The sequence below is a fragment of the Pleurodeles waltl genome, chromosome 8 (genome assembly GCF_031143425.1).
Source record: "Pleurodeles waltl isolate 20211129_DDA chromosome 8, aPleWal1.hap1.20221129, whole genome shotgun sequence".
Classification (NCBI taxonomy): domain Eukaryota; kingdom Metazoa; phylum Chordata; class Amphibia; order Caudata; family Salamandridae; genus Pleurodeles; species Pleurodeles waltl.
Window position 1 is genome coordinate 1,288,270,990 of NC_090447.1, and position 16,672 is coordinate 1,288,287,661.

Consider the following 16,672-nt stretch of genomic DNA (forward strand, 5'->3'; position numbering starts at 1 on the left):
AATATACACAGACACACACACACACACACACATACATACACACACACACACACACCGTGCAACTACTATCTTTACATATTACAGAAATGTGGATTAATATTTGTGTTATAATTACTAATGAAGCAGAATGTTTGCGATTGCCATACACTTTTTTACATGAAAGTCCAGCACTGCTACTTCAACACTGAAAAAGTGCACCATACAAATGTTAGGTTAAAATGTACTTCTCATCCCCAATTACTAATAACTTCAGATTTTTTTTTTAAAAAAACCTCAATTACAATGCTGTGCACAGGGTACTTTTCTATACAGTATTGGCATACCAAACTTCACAGAAGTATTTTATACACATCACTCTCATGCTGAATCCAATGCTGTGACATGAAAAGCTCTAGGTTTTTAGTGTCAGCTATCGGCCTGAGTTCAAGGTGTGTTAAAAGCATAGATATCAATTGATGATGGCCTTCATTTAAGTACTAACATGTCTTTAAGCTCAATTCGCTCTAAAGAAAGAAGCTTGTACTATAGCATCTGCATGGTGAGTTCCAATTCCAAGGTTCAGTCCGAACACACAGTTGCAAATACGTATCTTGACTATTTACATGGTGGACATGGCTGTGGGTTCAAACCATTGTTCTGTACATTCATTTGTGCGGTGTGGGCCTGGCAGAGCAGAAACGATGCACGTGCAAATCATTTTGCTTATATGGTCTCTTAAGTTGCTCCTAAAGACATCCAGTAACAGCTGCCACGAATCATACACAGCTTCTTAAAGGGAACCAGTGTGTCCTTTGTTTCTAAACATCGCCGTTTCATACAGCGTTGCTCCTTTAATAAGCCGCAGTGAAGAACAGAAGACTTCTTGTGCCCACATGACCAATTATTTTAGGTTTCCTACGGAAAACACACAAAGTGACAATTACAAATCAGAAACACACATCTACATTGTAGACCAGTGATACTTATCCTTTTGACTTCTGTGGACCCCACGTATTCACTATTGGAATCCAGTGACCCCCACTAAATCATTATTGGAATCCTGGGACCCCCACTGAGTCATTATTGGAATCCATGAACACTGGGCTAAGCAATATTAATGATTTGTAATGCAAAACAGTACACAAAAACAGAAATAGACACTCATCAATCAAATACACAAATGATGAAATATTTTACTTAATTCACAAACAAATTAAAAAAGGAATTTTAATTTTAATGGGAAGGTTGGAGCTTTTCTACATTCAGTTGAGGGCAACCATCGTCCATTCTATATTCTGTTTGATACACTTGCACTGCTCTCATGAATGAAGGACATCAATTTAGGGACATATTTATGAGTACCATGTGCCAACATTGCGTCATTTTTTTTTGTGATGCAACAGCAGCACAAACCTTGAAATCATATATATGAGGCCAAGCAAAGCCACTTTTTGTGGCTTTGAATTGTTCTGGAGTAAGGCAAGGCTGTGCAAGGGAGTTGTTCCATGGGCATTGGGGGGGGTGTTCCCATGCATCAACCATGGACATTTAAGAATCCCTAGATTTACAAAACCTTGAAAATCTGGGGATGTGCCAAAACCTTCCACCTCTCCAGGGGAGATATCTTTATTTCTCAGAGTTTTTTCCTCTTTGTATATGTGCTGCATTCTGCTCATAAATATTCCTGCCTACAACGCAGACACCCTTGCACCGTGGTGCAAGGGTGCCTTGCACTGGTGCTAGGCTGCAGTAGGAAAGGACAGGAAAGCACTGTATGACATAGATATAGGGCATTCCTGCCTTTTCCTTTTTGATGCAGGGCAGCGCAGCAAGGTGAATCGCTGCACTGCCCTGTGCCAAAAGCCCAAAAGTATGGGCCCTAATGTTTAGCCTTCAATTTCAAATTCCTTCACATTTAAAGAAAGTTTTAACATTTTCAGATTTTACAATTTGCTTAAACTTTATTAATCTATTAATATTATTTAGTTTTCTAAGCAGTCAAGGAACCCCTAAGGAGGACTGGTGGACCCCCAGGTCCACAGGTTAAGAACCACTGTTGTAAAACTTACCTTCACATATTATTCTAGCTGCAAGCAACATTTCACAAAGTAGTATTAGATGACTACAAAAGGAGATGTTAACACATAGACTGCAATACTGATGGACGAATTACTAGGAGGGATCTAATTTCCTCCTTTATGATAACCAATCCAATGGTATCACTTACCAGCATCCACAAAGGCTGGTCCTTGTAGAAGTATTATTTTGTGTTTGTAAAGTTGATGTATTTTTACATGGTATAAAGTACCCTCCTTGCTTGTGCCTTATCATATTTTGCGTTTGGATATGTGAAAGTGTGACAAAGTGGACTGGTTGCAGATTCTTTTGCTATATTCTAAAGCTTGGTTTTTGATTGAATGTTGAATGGCCCAATATTTATTTACTTATTTAATTAGCATATAAGGCACAATAGTGACGGTGTAGGCCATACAAAAGGAAATAAATTAAAAGGGAAACAACCAAGTGTTGAGGAACTTCCAAGCAAGACCAAGGTATTTTCCCAGTTTGTTATGTTAATAAATCTAACCTCGACCATAATTGACCTAGTGAGGAAAACACAGTCACTTGCTTCTCAATCGAAAGCCAATAGAGTTTGACAAGATGGCAAGAGTCAGACTCTTTCCTGCTAAGAACCAGATTCAGTCTTGCAGCCATATTTCAATTCATTTGGAGTCTATGTAATAGATATTTAGGAAGTCAGACATACAAAGTATTTCCATAATGTAGACAAAATGGCTGCATATATGACCATCATATGACAGTAGGTTTTACTAACACGATTTTTTTCAACCTTTTCAGTACAGCAAAACGAGAAGCAGTATCCTTATTTATCTGAGCTTCCAGAGGAACTTAGGGCCTCATTACGACCCTGGCGGCTGGCGGTACACTGGCGGTAACACTGCCAACAGGCTGGCGGTGTACCGCCAGTGAATTATGACCGTGGTGCATTAGCCATGGCCATAACGCCGGCTCCTCCACTTGACCACCAAGCGGTCATAATCCCCAACCACCAGCCTGTCCATGGTGGTAAACACTGCCATGGAAAGGCTGGTGGTAAGGGGGGACTCGGGGTGCCCCTGTGGGCCCCTGCACTGCCCATGCACCTGACATGGGCAGTGCAGGGGCCCCCAGGCACAGCCCTATCGTGCATTTCCCTGCACATCAACATTGCCGTCGGCTCTATTATGAGCCAGCTGCAATGTTGATGTGACTTTTCCGCTGGCCCAGCGGAAATGTCAAAATAGGGAACCACAAATATCAACAGCACTGACGGTATAGTGGCGCCTGCGGCTTTGGCGGTCTTTTTGTAAGATCGCCAAAGTCGCAATGAGGGCCTTAGTGTCAAAAACGACTCCCATGCTTCTGACTGTCAGAGAAGGGACTTGCACTTGTCCCACATTTTTAGGCCACCAAGGATTTGTTCAAGAACCTTGACTAATGTCTAAGCCAATATCTCCTCCATCTGAATATTAAGCTGAAACTCACTGTCTCTCATCCAGTCTGCAATGGATATTATACAGTTCTGAAGGTTTTTCAGCAGTTGTTCCAAATCCCCATCTAACCTCACTAGCAGTTGAGTGCCAATAACCAAACCAAGCAAGAGATCATGAAAACAAAATGACAAATAGGTATTGCAAAAGGATTCACAAAAATATTAAGCAGTGTGGGCTGACTGTTGCCCAGAAGACTAGTTTTCTATAGTGACAAAATGATCAACAGGCATGTGTGCCATTGTTCTTCACACTGCTTGTCATTTGTGCCACATATTTCAAGTAGTATGATTTTATAAAATGTATATGACTGAAAGGTTGTCACACAAGGGTATTTGGGTGAGGGAAATGGGTGCTGTTTGCATCTAGGCAGCAAGGAGATTAGGCCAAATTTATGAATGTGCTACCGAAAATGAAACAGAACCATTGTCGATGGTAACAACGTACAACAGAAATAAATATATGCCTTATGTGCCCTTCAATAATATTATTCATGTAAAAGTAAGAATCCTACACAGCAGCCTTAAAGTTATCTGTGGTTACTCAATTGGTTGTTTTCTAATTATTTGGACATGAAAACCACCAGCATGATAGGCCATAATGTACTTCAATTTTGCATCATTAAAATATACAATACTTGCTTGAAAGTGCAACAGGCCTAACTAACATTCAGCTGCCTGAGTTAATTTCTGACTGGGTGAGGATGACACATGTTGTGCACTAAAAACTATGCATTTCCTTGCTCTAAAGAGTAGGTTTCCAGTCGAAGGTAAATCCTTGATCCAAAGGACATTTCCTCTATGAAACACAACTTCCTCAATAAGTAGGTCATGTGCTATAGCCTATGTAAGGTTCTGTATTCACCCCATCCCTTTAGTTGGATTTCAATAATACTTCCTTTTTAACATCAACTAGGATCTCTGAAATCTGCTGTACAGGCTTACTACCTTGATATCATTATTCTGGCTCATTTTGACTTCTGCTTTGCAGTCTTCTGTTGAAGGATGTTGAACAGCTTTTACTGTCTGCAGTGGTGTATCCTGGCATTCATGGTCCTCAGGTGTACCAGCAGGTTCTAGGGATTTTTCTGAATAGGATAAAGCTGGAATGAGTCCTGCACTTTGAGCCTGGTCACCTAAGCTCATAATGGCTGCATCATCATTCTCCATGCTGGCATCACTACCAGGGTCTTCTTTACATTCTTCATGTGACTCACAGAAGGGAGCAGCATCTCTGTCAGATGATGTCTTCATGAGAAGCCAATCTTCTGTAAGCTCCCTACTGGCAAAGTGTGAAGCAGAGCCCAGGAATGGCAGGTTAATTTCCGGCAGGGAATCTGCATTCCTGTAAAAACAAGATATACATTTGGAGATTGCTTTGCATTTCCGTGGTTTCCTCGTAGCACCTTGACATAATGGGCTGCACAGTAACATCATGTGGTACATCATTGTAATTTAACTGTTATGATGAACAAGGACACTTTTTTGGGTGGGAATTGACCAGTGGGACCAACATCTAAAACAACATCTTGAAAAATAATATTTGACCACTTTTGAAAGTTCTGAAGGAGGGGGCATTTATCAATATGGATTACCTGAAATAGGGAAAACACAAATTGAATCTCTCGAGATTTGCAACGATATTTTTATTATGCTAGTGCAAATGTCTAGCTTCTAGTTTTTAAGGCAGAACAGGCTGTCTCTTCTAAAGGGGCGTAGATGTTTCTGAAATCTAGCAACCAAGCATATGCAAATGAGGGATAAAGGGTATATGGGTAATGGAACACGAAGTATACTTATGGGAGAGGCCATCTACAATCTCCATAGAAAAACCTCTTTATATTAAGTTTCTACTTTACTTCAACATTACCTTTCATGAAGGGTGCTCTCAGAGTGAAAACTGCAGCAAGTTCTGTTGTGCTGAAGGCTACAAGTTTCCTCACAGAAGAGAGAAGGAATCAAATGAACAGGCCCTGTAGAAAATAATAAAATATCCTATAAACACATCTCCACTGATTCTGGTTGAAAGCAAAAAGCAAAGACAGTTGTTTTCCAGATTACTATTACTTTGTATTTATATAAATGTGTATATTCACAAACTCAATTTCAAAGTAGTAGGTACAAATTAGAAATGGCAATACTAGAAAGCAGTGTTCCCAATACTCCAAGGATCACCAGGACCCATATTCAAGACTTTTTTGTCATATGTCTGGCAAAGCCGTTTTTTATAACTGTAGAGTCTTCAATATCTGTTCACTGCACCGAGTGGGCTAGTGGGGAAATCCAAATTTGCATGTGTGGAGAAAGGCAATTCATCCTGCATTTTGTAGATCTTTTTGAATTGTCAGCAGTTCCTTGCAGGCAATGGAAGTTAAAGGATAGGCCTATCTTTATATGTGTGAATTCTCTAAAGTTGTAAAGTTACAATTAGTAAAAGTAAGCTTCCAGTTTCTGAATACCAAAAAATTGGCAAAGCTTGCAGAGAGGTTTAAGTTTTCTTTTGTGAATCTGGCCCTTAGTTTCTAAGAAATAGCTCTTAATAGACACTGAGGCCCATATTTATAGGCTTTCTGGGGCCGAGCAGCACAGCAAGTCACCTTCCTGAGCTGCATCACGGGGAAATGGCAGGAATGTGCGGTGTTTTAACAAATACCACACATTCCTGTCCTTTCCCCTACACTGACGCCCTTTAGGCTATCTAGTACCAATGCGGGCATTTTTGCACCATGGTGCAAGGGTGCCTCCATTGCATGAAAGATTGGTTTTGTGCAGGAAAGTGAAAGTGCACCTTCCTTCACAAAAAAAACAACCCTGAGAGGCTTTTTCCTCTTTCTATGTGTGCTTCAGAATACATGAAAAAACAAGGAGAAATAAACATTTTTGCCTCGTTACGCCTTTCCCAGGAAGGGATATCTTTTTGGGTGCATTTCCAGGCTTACAAGTTCTCGTAAATCTGGGGATGCTTCAAAGTCCATGAATGTTGCGTGGGAACACCCACGCACCACCCATGGAAATGCCTCCGTGGAGCATAATAATGTAATGCAGTGATTTGCACTGCCTAACACTACTCAACATTTTTGATGTCACAGAAGGTCACGCAAAGTGGCATTGTTTGGCTTCATAAATCTCACTTAAGGTTTGCGTCACTCTTGCACCAAGATCTCTGGTGCTGGAGTGATGCAAACAAAGCCATAAATATAGCTCTGAGTTTATAGTATACTTTGTATTGTGCCATGCTGAATCACAGTTGTTCAACTCACAACCAAAGACTAGAATAATGCATAGTTGCTTGATTTTATTATCCCTGCAGAGTGAAGAGCCCACAGCAGTAACGTTGACACCAGAGGTGATCAAAAATACACTCTACAGATACTGGCCCCACAACCAAGAGAAAGGGACACATATTTTGTATTGTGCAAAGGGGACAGGCACGCTAATGTTGGCAGGAGCAACGGCCTTAAATCAAATGGGGGGACTCATCCAGTATGACTCCCACATGGTGAGGGAGGAGTGTCCTTGATGACTTGTGATTTCAATATTAAAACACTGCATAGGACCCTTAACTGATTGTGAAGCTAGTGAATATTTTACAGGATTTTATCAATACCTTTAAAATAGGATGTAAATTCGCAAGATATGAGGAGTGTGGTATTTCTTGGCAATATTGATGTTGAAAAGTCCTCTATAGCATACAAGTTATATTGTTTATAAGTCAGAAGTATGATAACACTGTAATAACGTAGGGTTTCAGGAATGCAGTGTATTTCAGGCATTGGAACACTGATGAAAGTTTTTGCCAGTTTTTAGTTTTAAACCTAGGCATAAATAGGAGGAGAGGACGAGCCCTGCAAGGCTTCAGATCTTTGCACACATAAAACTTTAACCAATGGAAGAAATGGCGAGTAGGAACAAGCATTGGAAAAGCCAATAGAACTGGCCATGGTGTCCAGGCTTTTGGCTTAGGCAATGCTTGTTTTTTTTATGCCTTCTTTGTAACGTTTTATTGTTAGTAGGATAAGGCCCCCACCGATATTAAAAAACATAAACATTGATTCAAAGCAAAAATATTTTTATATCAAAAAGCACACAATATCATAGGAATTTCTAGTAGTTAAGGGAATTACTTTGTGTGCGGATGCACTTCCAGTAAAGGAGCACAATGTTGAAATTCACATTGAAGTTAGCCAATTATTGAAGTAGGCTGACCAACTGCCCCGTGCTTTATTCTCTTGTAGGTGGAATTAAAGTGTGAATGACAAGACCAATGGATGAAGAGGGTTGGATTAATGCTCCTAGGTGTAAGCACATCAAATATATTATTTTAGTAAAATCAAAAGATCTTGGCTAATATCACTCAAAAATTCCACATATTGTCACAGCAGTTCCTGACACTAACAGAAACTACTGTGTTTGCGGATTTTCTCTTTGTGAAAAAGCAGAATGTGTTACAGTGAAGTTAGCCAGTGGATGAAGTGGGCTGACTGACTGCCCCATGCCGTGTGCTGTAGTGCACAGAACAAATATGTATATGACGTAAGGGACAAATGGATGTAGAAGGCTTAGTAAAATATCCTATATGTAAACATATATAATTTTAGTAAAATTAAACATTCTTGGGTGATGCCAGAACTAAACAAGCATTGGCAAAGCCATTCAGTCTGGCTTTGACCGCCAGACTTTGACAATGCTGTTTTTTATTTTATAATGGATTTTGGGAAAGCTGTCAAGATCTTTTCAATATAATAACAAATACAGTGGCTGAAAGAAAAACAGTTTTTTCTTAAATAAGTACAGTACCGAATTAATTTTAATAAAATCAAAAGGTCTTGGCTGACGCCCTGCCTAAAAAAGCAGTGTCCAGATTATAACTCAGAAAGCTTCAACGTATCTAAGTGGCTGTCAATGCAGAAGCCCCCAGCACTTGGCAAAGGCAGTGGACGTGCTCAGTGATTTGGAGAGGACACAGTATTCTATTCAGGATGAACATGCAGCTGCACAAACAGAAGCACGTGAGCATCTCAGAGGCAGGACCGCCTGAGTGCGAGAAGGCATATTTTCATTTATCTTTTTGGGCAGGCTCCAAAATCAGTGACTGTTCACAACCGTGGTTGTACGATAAACGGCAAGATTTGGAAAGTTGTAAGAACGTAAGCAAATATTCAGAATTAATACAAACATTTAGCACAGTCAGGATTGTAGGCAGTGGACAGTGTGTTAAAAAATCCCACTTGAAACAAAAAAGATAATTTCTGGTGGTAAGAAATAATTAACTCTGGCTCTCTCTCTCTACATCTTCATTTTGCAACAACAAAAGTTGGACCGAAATCATATTAATAAAAAAAGAATTAAACAATGAAGAGAAGGAAATGTAAAAAGAACACGGAGTACTAATACATCAAGTTATCAAAGCTTGTCTACTAAAGTATGCTGATTTAATTAAGTGCAGCAAAACGCCCTCTGATCACCACAGTGGAAGCAAAACATTTCCAGAACTGGCAGTCCACGAATAAATGGAACAAATGAAAATATCAGTAAGTCAAATGCTAGTTTTACAACGTGTGTCGAATGACGCAGATATTTAATTTAACAGAGCCTAAAAAACACAGGGGCATGTTTACAAGCTCTGAGGGCCGCCAGACCGTCACTTATTTTTGGAGCAGAGGGCAGAGCAATATCTATGAAGCTAAGTAAAGCCACTTTGCGTGGCCTTTAATGGTCTCATAGATATGAAGTAAGCCAAGGCAGCGCAAGTCGCTGTGTTGCCTTACTCTGTATGGGGTGGCATTCCATGGGCTTTGTGATGAGTTTTCCCATGCAACACCCATGGGTTTTGATGCATTCCCAGATTTATAAGGACTTGTAAACCTGAGAATGCGTTAAAACCATATGTCTCCCCAGGGGAGAAGTAATAAGGAGAAATATCTTTAGTTGTCCTTGTTTTTTCCTCTTTCTATGTGTGCTGTATTCTGCAGCACACAGCGAAAGAGGAAAAAGCCTGACAGGACTGTGTTTGTGCAAGAAGGTGTCCCTTCCTGCACAGAGACGACCATGTCTGCGACTCAAGGGTGCCTGCGTCTGCGCTAGGCAGCCAAAAGTGTGCCAGCACAGGGGGAAAGGACAGAAATGCACTGTATTTTGTAAATATTCTTGTAAATATGTTCTGTAATGTCTGGCATGGAGCAGTTAGCAACAAAAAGCATGACAAACTATAGATGAAGGATGGAATTGAACTAAACATATTTATTGCCATTTCAAGTACTGTAAAGTATTATGAAGATCAGGAATCCAAACTATTCTGTTAGATATCTAAAACAGGGGCACACATTTTGGTCACACAAGGATTTTTAAATGAACAGGTGAATAAGCGGGTGGGTCTTTCTGAAACTTACAAGATTCAGACAACAGAGAAAGTTAACCAAAGCTGGGACTGCTTTGACGTCCAATTGCACAATTACTGTTCCTCTACTAATTAGTAAATTAATGTATGCCAAATGAAGATGAGAAAACAACTAGTAGTAGCAGTCATGTAGTGCTTAATTTGTGCTTGTTGTTTCTGGTGCTGAGCACCGGCACTTATTTTTGAGGACCGGCGCTTATTCTTTTGCCTCAAGCATATGCTGCGAGCAAAAGACATATATGGGAAAGACGGAGGAAGAAAAAAACGAAAAAGCGTCACAAAGGGAGAAATTAGAAAGCTGCAAGTGAGTGAGCTGAAGGGCAGAGAGTGGCTCTATATGGATTGAAGAGGCCCAAGATGGCTTCAGGATTACGCCGCCTCAGTATTCTGTGTTCACATATTTAATTGCAGCAGCCGTGTGTTTAAGAGGAGGGCTTTGGGCACCGGCACCTTTTCACTTACAAATTAAGCACTGCAGTCATGTTTGCATTCTCTCAGAAAGTACGTTTTAGCACCATTGATTCCCAGTAAATGCTCAGAACAAGAGTTTCAAATAGATTTAATTTTCACAGAGCAGTTTTCTCAGTTTGGTCTGAATGACATCCATCCACCAAACAATATCAATTTATAGAAGATAAATCATTTGACCACTGTTGTGGTTGAGAATGATATGTTTTGACATCTGCTGCTGTGAGGCATCATAGGGTAGGGAAAAAAAACTATGGGCCTGATTACGAGGCTGGCGGTCCAAAGACCTGCGAACCTACCGCCGTCCCTGCCAGGATCTCGGATCCTGATGGGCTGACAGTGGTGCAGGTTGTAATCAGCCAGGGTGGCACTGAACTCAGTGACACTGTGCTCATTACAATCTTGTTACCACTGCCATGAAAAGGCTGGCGGAGAACAGGGGCAGAGGGCCGCAGGGGGGCCCCTGCACTGCCCATGAACGTGGCATGGGCAGTGCAGGTTTCCTCCTGCCCAGCACCCCCAAAATGCACACTGTCTGCTGCGCAGGCAGTGCGCATTTCAAGGGTGCTGGTGCCCTCTGCTTGCGGCAGCATTGCGGCCGACTGTATTATGGGCTGGCGATAATGCTGCTGCACCTTTCCCATTGGGCTGACTGGTAGAAACATTAGTTTCTGCCAGTCAACCCAGTGGGAAAGTCATAATGGGGCTAGCGGGGAGGTCACCAGCATGGCAGCGACCACACCTCGTTGGGAGTTTGGCAGACAGGTGTTTCCATCCGCCAAACTCCTAATCGGCCCCTACAAAAATTATATTTCTAACTATTTTACATAATTTAATTTAACATTCTTTTCTATGGTGTTTTATTTTAAGACCCTACCTCCATTGATTTGTATTCAAAGGTGTTACAGTTACAGTGGATGGCCATGTGCGGTGCTAGATGTACCTCAGCTCTGAGCTGTTCTTTGCTGCCAGTGAATACAAACATCAGCGATGGTAATAGGTCTGGCTTTAATGGAATATTGTATGGTAATGTGAAGCATTACAAGTAAATGGCATGGGCATATTAAACACTGGTGTAGATGAAGGGGTAAGTTGCACTGTCAAGCCCGACATAAAAAGCTGTGTAGGTTAATGACTGCCATCTGCCCAACTGTGCTGCTGCGAGAGAAAAACACTGTTAATTATCTATTTATTCAAGACATTTTATTAACACTGCAGTGTCATATGTGTGTCCCTGACAGTTCAAACTCAGGTAGTTGGATAAATAAACAATACGATCACAGCTGTGTGATGGGAAAGCACTTTTTTGTGGGTGCACACAAAATCTGCCCAATCAAGGCATATCCTCTGGCTCTTAAAATGTGGGCAGAGTTACAGACCTTTCCTGGTGATACTCACATTATTGTCTGGCGACAGCTCCACTGTCAAGCCAGACCATAAAAATTACACAACTATGCTAAAAGTATACAAAAACCATCTATCGTACAATTGTCCCCTATGACTTCTGCCCATAGCCATTCATAGCTAACAATTGGATTTCTTTCTAATAACAAATCATAATTTACCGTTATTAAGAAACTCTTCCTAGGTAGAACACATCCTAACCTGCTCTCTACCAAAGAGGTTTTTGAATCTCTGGAAGACCACCAACAATTGTGTATGGATTTACTTTAATCAAAAGTCAAGTTTTAGCATTAGACAGGTGACGTTGCCTTTTGCCGGACTGATGATCGATTATTCAGACACTTGATCTCAGTCATGGTGGGCTGCAATGCATTGCACTAATTATATTTTAAGCTAACCACTGAGTAAGGATGCATGGGTTGTAAGAGCACTGGTTGGGTGAGAGGGAGAAGGACTTACTTGTGGATAGCCCTACACTGATGGCTTGAAATGCCTTTTAATAGAAAATCGCAACAGATGATCAGACATTATTGACAGAGACTAAGACGTCGGAATCTAAGCAACATGACAACTTCATACATGTGTGACTATATCTCCACCTCAGTGCATGTAAAGCAATACATTTTTGTATAAATGGCAATAGAATTGAAGATTTTTCCATGTTATTAAAAAAATTACTTTGGCCTATAAGACCAACGTCTGTCTCAAGTCAAACCTGACCACTGCCACCACCAGCATGCAACTTCAGGTCCAGGAATATCTTGATGAAATGAACCTGAGGTTTTGCACACCATCTTGTCTATCATAACAAATGCCTGGGCTTCTCTGTTGCCTTCTACGTTACCTTCTGGACTAATACAGCAGACAAAAGAAAAAGGGGCTGCCTAGGACCCAACTTACACTGCTCCGCAGAGCTAAACCACTCTTGCCAGAAGATGACAACAGAATAATCCTTTCAGGCACTAGACGATCACATACCAATGGTAATCATTCTCTATAAATCATTCCAGAGATTCAACTGCACCCTTCATGAGCAATCTCCAAACTTCAGCTAGTCTTGTCTAGTAGGATAACACCAGCTCTCAAAGAACTCCATTGACTATATCAACCACCCAACATCAACTTCAAAGTCTGGTTGATCATCTATAAGGCAGTCACAAATACCACTCAGACACCAAAATCAAGCTTTCTGGAGCACCCTGCAAGACCTGCATTTCGATACATAAGATGATGGTATGCGGTTTAGGAGTGGAATTGATGTGGTAATCAGGAACTGTGCCAGTAATAAGTGACTGGTGGAGGGAGAATGTAACACGAGACACACACTAAAAATTGCAGTTCTGCTGTTCATATGATGAGGGAGGGCATTAGAAGTTGTATTTTCTGAGCCAGATGGTCTACACCTAATAACTTCACAGTACTTTAGAACATTAGTAGAAAGATGGTAAAGTTGAGCTTGGAAGAAGAACATGAATATGACAGGTAAATGCAATGGAAGTTAAGGGCTATATTCATGACCTGGTTTGCATCGCTCTTGCACCACACAATGTGGTGCAGGTGTGACGCAAACCTTAAGTGAGATTTATGAAGACATGCACAGCCACCTTGCGTCACCCTGTGTGGCTTCATAAATCTCGAGCAATGTAACGCACTGCAAATAACCACGTTACATTATTCTCTGCCAGGGAGGCATTTCCTTGGGTGTTGTGTGGGTGTTCCCAGGCAACATCCTGGATTTTGACACATTCCCAGCTTTACAAGAAATTGTAAACATGGGAATGCGCTAAAGAAATACACCTCCCTAGGAGAGGTGTAGGGTCGTGTAAAGGTGCCTGCATTGGTGCTAGATTGCCTAAAGCGCGCCAGCCCAGGAGAAAGGACAGGAATGTGCAGTATCCTTATAAATACCGTGCATTACTGCACTTTCCCTGTGACGCAGGGCAGTGCATCAATGTGACTTGCTATGCTACCTTGTGCCACAAAGCCCATAAGCATGGGCCTACGTTTGGAGCATATTCACAGAGTATGAATATTGCCACTCATAGGTCAAACATTCTGTTGGGTTTGAGGTGTGAGAGTCACGATCGATGACGTGTAGAAATGTGGCCTTGTTTTTCATTGCATTTCTAATTGCATTCCTTTTAGAAACAAATCAGGTGTCTCATTATCACTGAACTCCTTTGTGGGGGTGCATAGCAAGCAGGTTGAATGAGTCAATTCATATATGTTTTTAAGTATATCTAGTTTTTCATAAAGCATGAACGTAGCTTGGTATCAATGAAGCACTCAATGGGGATACATAGCAGCTCAGGAACGTGTAGATGAACGAGGAGAACATGCAGAAAAGGCCGAACAGGGAGACTCTGAGTTTAGGTCTCTTGACTTCAGAAGGTGCATACCATGGAGGGGATAGATAAAGTGCTTTTTTGAGTCCCACCCTTTTATAGCTACCTTGCAGACAGATAATTAATCACGTTTCGATGTTTAAATGAAAAAATTAACACCTACAGTCAGCATTTTGTGTGTGTTATACAATGTTCTGTAATGAACAATTCCATGAGCTGAATCATTGAGAACTGCCCTGCTGTGACTAGGGAGGTTTATTCAACAACACCAACAATTTATCAACAACATAAAAAATAGAACCTAGCTAAGTATGAGCAAAATGTCAGTTATTACTTGCACTATTAAAGTGAATATTGCTAAACCAAACAACCTTTTAAATGATATCATCTCACCATGATTGATTGGAATGTTTCCTGTCAGAAGGTAACCCTGAATTACAGATTTTAAAAAGGAAGAAACTGAGTAATAAACCTAACTGGCAAGCTGTTTTAATGAGATCAGCTAACTCAAAACAGCAGAACCTGAGCTGCAGTTTTGAGTATTCTAGGAAGGTAGTGGTCCACTCAGAAATCAAGAATAATTTGACCACAATGCATAGAACTACCGACCGAAGCATGGAGGCTTCAGTTTCTGTGTGCATGTTCAATATTTAATGCACGTTTTACTGCAGAGGACTCTGTGCGTCCCAAGTTGTGCTTTCGAAGAGGCTTCACTCACCGCATGCTTGAGCTGGGCCTCGTGGGCACTGATGGCATGGTCTTTGGCTGTACTGAATAATCTGCTGTCTGTCAAAGCAGGATAGTTCCGCCCCTTTGCACTGCATGTCTTGTGATCTCGTAGACCCTTAGAATTAGACAGTAGGAAAAGAAGACATAAGATGAGACCTCCTAACTTTTCTCAGTCACATTTCACAGAAACACAACATTGTCACAGTTCAGGTCATCATTCTCACAAGCAGTATGGTTCAGTGCTATTAGCACGCATTGCTGATATTGGTCTGTGCAAGTCAGCTTTACAACCGGTGTGCATACGCAGAAAAAATCTTTGTTGTTGTAATTTAAAACAAAGCACCGAAATACACAAATATTTACAGAGCTAATAGTTTAGATGATTTGCTGTAAAGTTCTGTGACAAAAAAAGGCCTATGACCCTTTTTGAAAATATGTAATGAAATCAAATCACAGCTCCGTTTCTACCTACATATGCTTCTGTGTTTTTTTAACAGATGTCAGCAAACCCAAAATGCAGCTGTTTGAGTTTTGGCTCTGGTTGTCTTGCGAGTTAATTACAGTTGTGGCTTGCAGCACTTAAAAGAGGCGGGTGCAGTGCAACGGGGAGGGGAAGAGGGGACAGGGGGTGAGTGGGGGGTACATTAAATTATTTATTTTTTAAATTAAAAACGTACCTGATCTGTCGACCTGTGTCGCTCTCCTTTCTAGTGTCTCTGCAGGCACAGGCTCACAGCCTGCCCTGTGCCAATCCTGGTGCTCTTCAGAGCAGCGTCAGGATTGGCTGGGAGCTCCCATGCAGACTGGGAGCCTGTGCATGCTCTCTACAGCCCAGCAATTGTGTTGCCGGCCTGGAGACAGCCTACTGCGCATGTGTGTTTGGCCTGCCGGAGACGGACGGCCATACACATGAGCTCTGAGGGGGAGTGCACGTCACCCCCGTGGCCCCGCCTCTTTCAGAATGAAAGGATAATAAACATAGTTTATTATCCTTTCGTACTGAAAGGATTGCAGCTTCTACTACTGGCAGAAGAGTGACGCTCCTCCGCTCTTATGGAGGAGCCGCCCCTGCTCAATTAGCCAATAGTTTTGCATGCAGTTGATGTAGGAAGTTGGCTCTGTATGTGCTATTTCAAAGTAAGGAATAGCATGCACAGAGTCCAAGGGTTCCCCTTAGAGGTAAAATAGTGGTAAAAATAGATAATACTAATGCTCTATTTTGTGGTAGTGTGGTCGAGCAGTAGGCTTATCCAAGGAGTAGTGTTAAGCATTTGTTGTACATACACATAGACAATAAATGAGGTACACACACTCAGAGACAAATCCAGCCAATAGGTTTTGTTATAGAAAAATATCTTTTCTTAGTTTATTTTAAGAACCACAGGTTCAAATTTAACATGTAATATCTTGTTTGAAAGATATTGCAGGTAAGTACATTAGGAACTTTGAATCATTTCAATTGCATGTATACTTTTCAAGTTATTGACAAATAGCTACTTTAAAAGTGGACACTTAGTGCAATTTTCACAGTTCCTGGGGGAGGTAAGTTTTTGTTAGTTTTACCAGGTAAGTACCTGCGTCTTCGGAGGGCAGACCAGGGGGGTTTTGTAGGGCACCGGGGGGGACACAAGCCCACACAGAAATTTCACCCTCAGCGGCGCGGGGGCGGCCGGGTGCAGTGTAGAAACAAGCGTCGGGTTCGCAATGTTAGTCTATGAGAGATCTCGGGATCTCTTCAGCGCTGCAGGCAGGCAAGGGGGGGGTTCCTCGGGGAAACCTCCACTTGGGCAAGGGAGAGGG

The 16,672-nt window shown here is 41.4% G+C and overlaps 1 protein-coding gene across 2 annotated transcripts in view; it reads right to left on the bottom strand.

The window, feature by feature from the left end:
- Nucleotides 1-267: 267 nt before the first annotated feature.
- TNFRSF19 (TNF receptor superfamily member 19) overlaps nucleotides 268-16,672 on the bottom strand; it is a 166,472-nt gene continuing 150,067 nt past the window's right edge. For both annotated transcript variants that reach the window (XM_069202244.1, XM_069202243.1), the window contains exons 7-10: nucleotides 14,862-14,987; nucleotides 5,400-5,502; nucleotides 4,478-4,874; nucleotides 268-894 (exon numbers count right to left, since the gene is read on the bottom strand). In XM_069202244.1, the coding sequence (XP_069058345.1) occupies nucleotides 886-894; nucleotides 4,478-4,874; nucleotides 5,400-5,502; nucleotides 14,862-14,987 (635 nt within the window). In that variant the 3' untranslated portion in view covers nucleotides 268-885. The remainder of the gene's footprint in view (nucleotides 895-4,477; nucleotides 4,875-5,399; nucleotides 5,503-14,861; nucleotides 14,988-16,672) is intronic.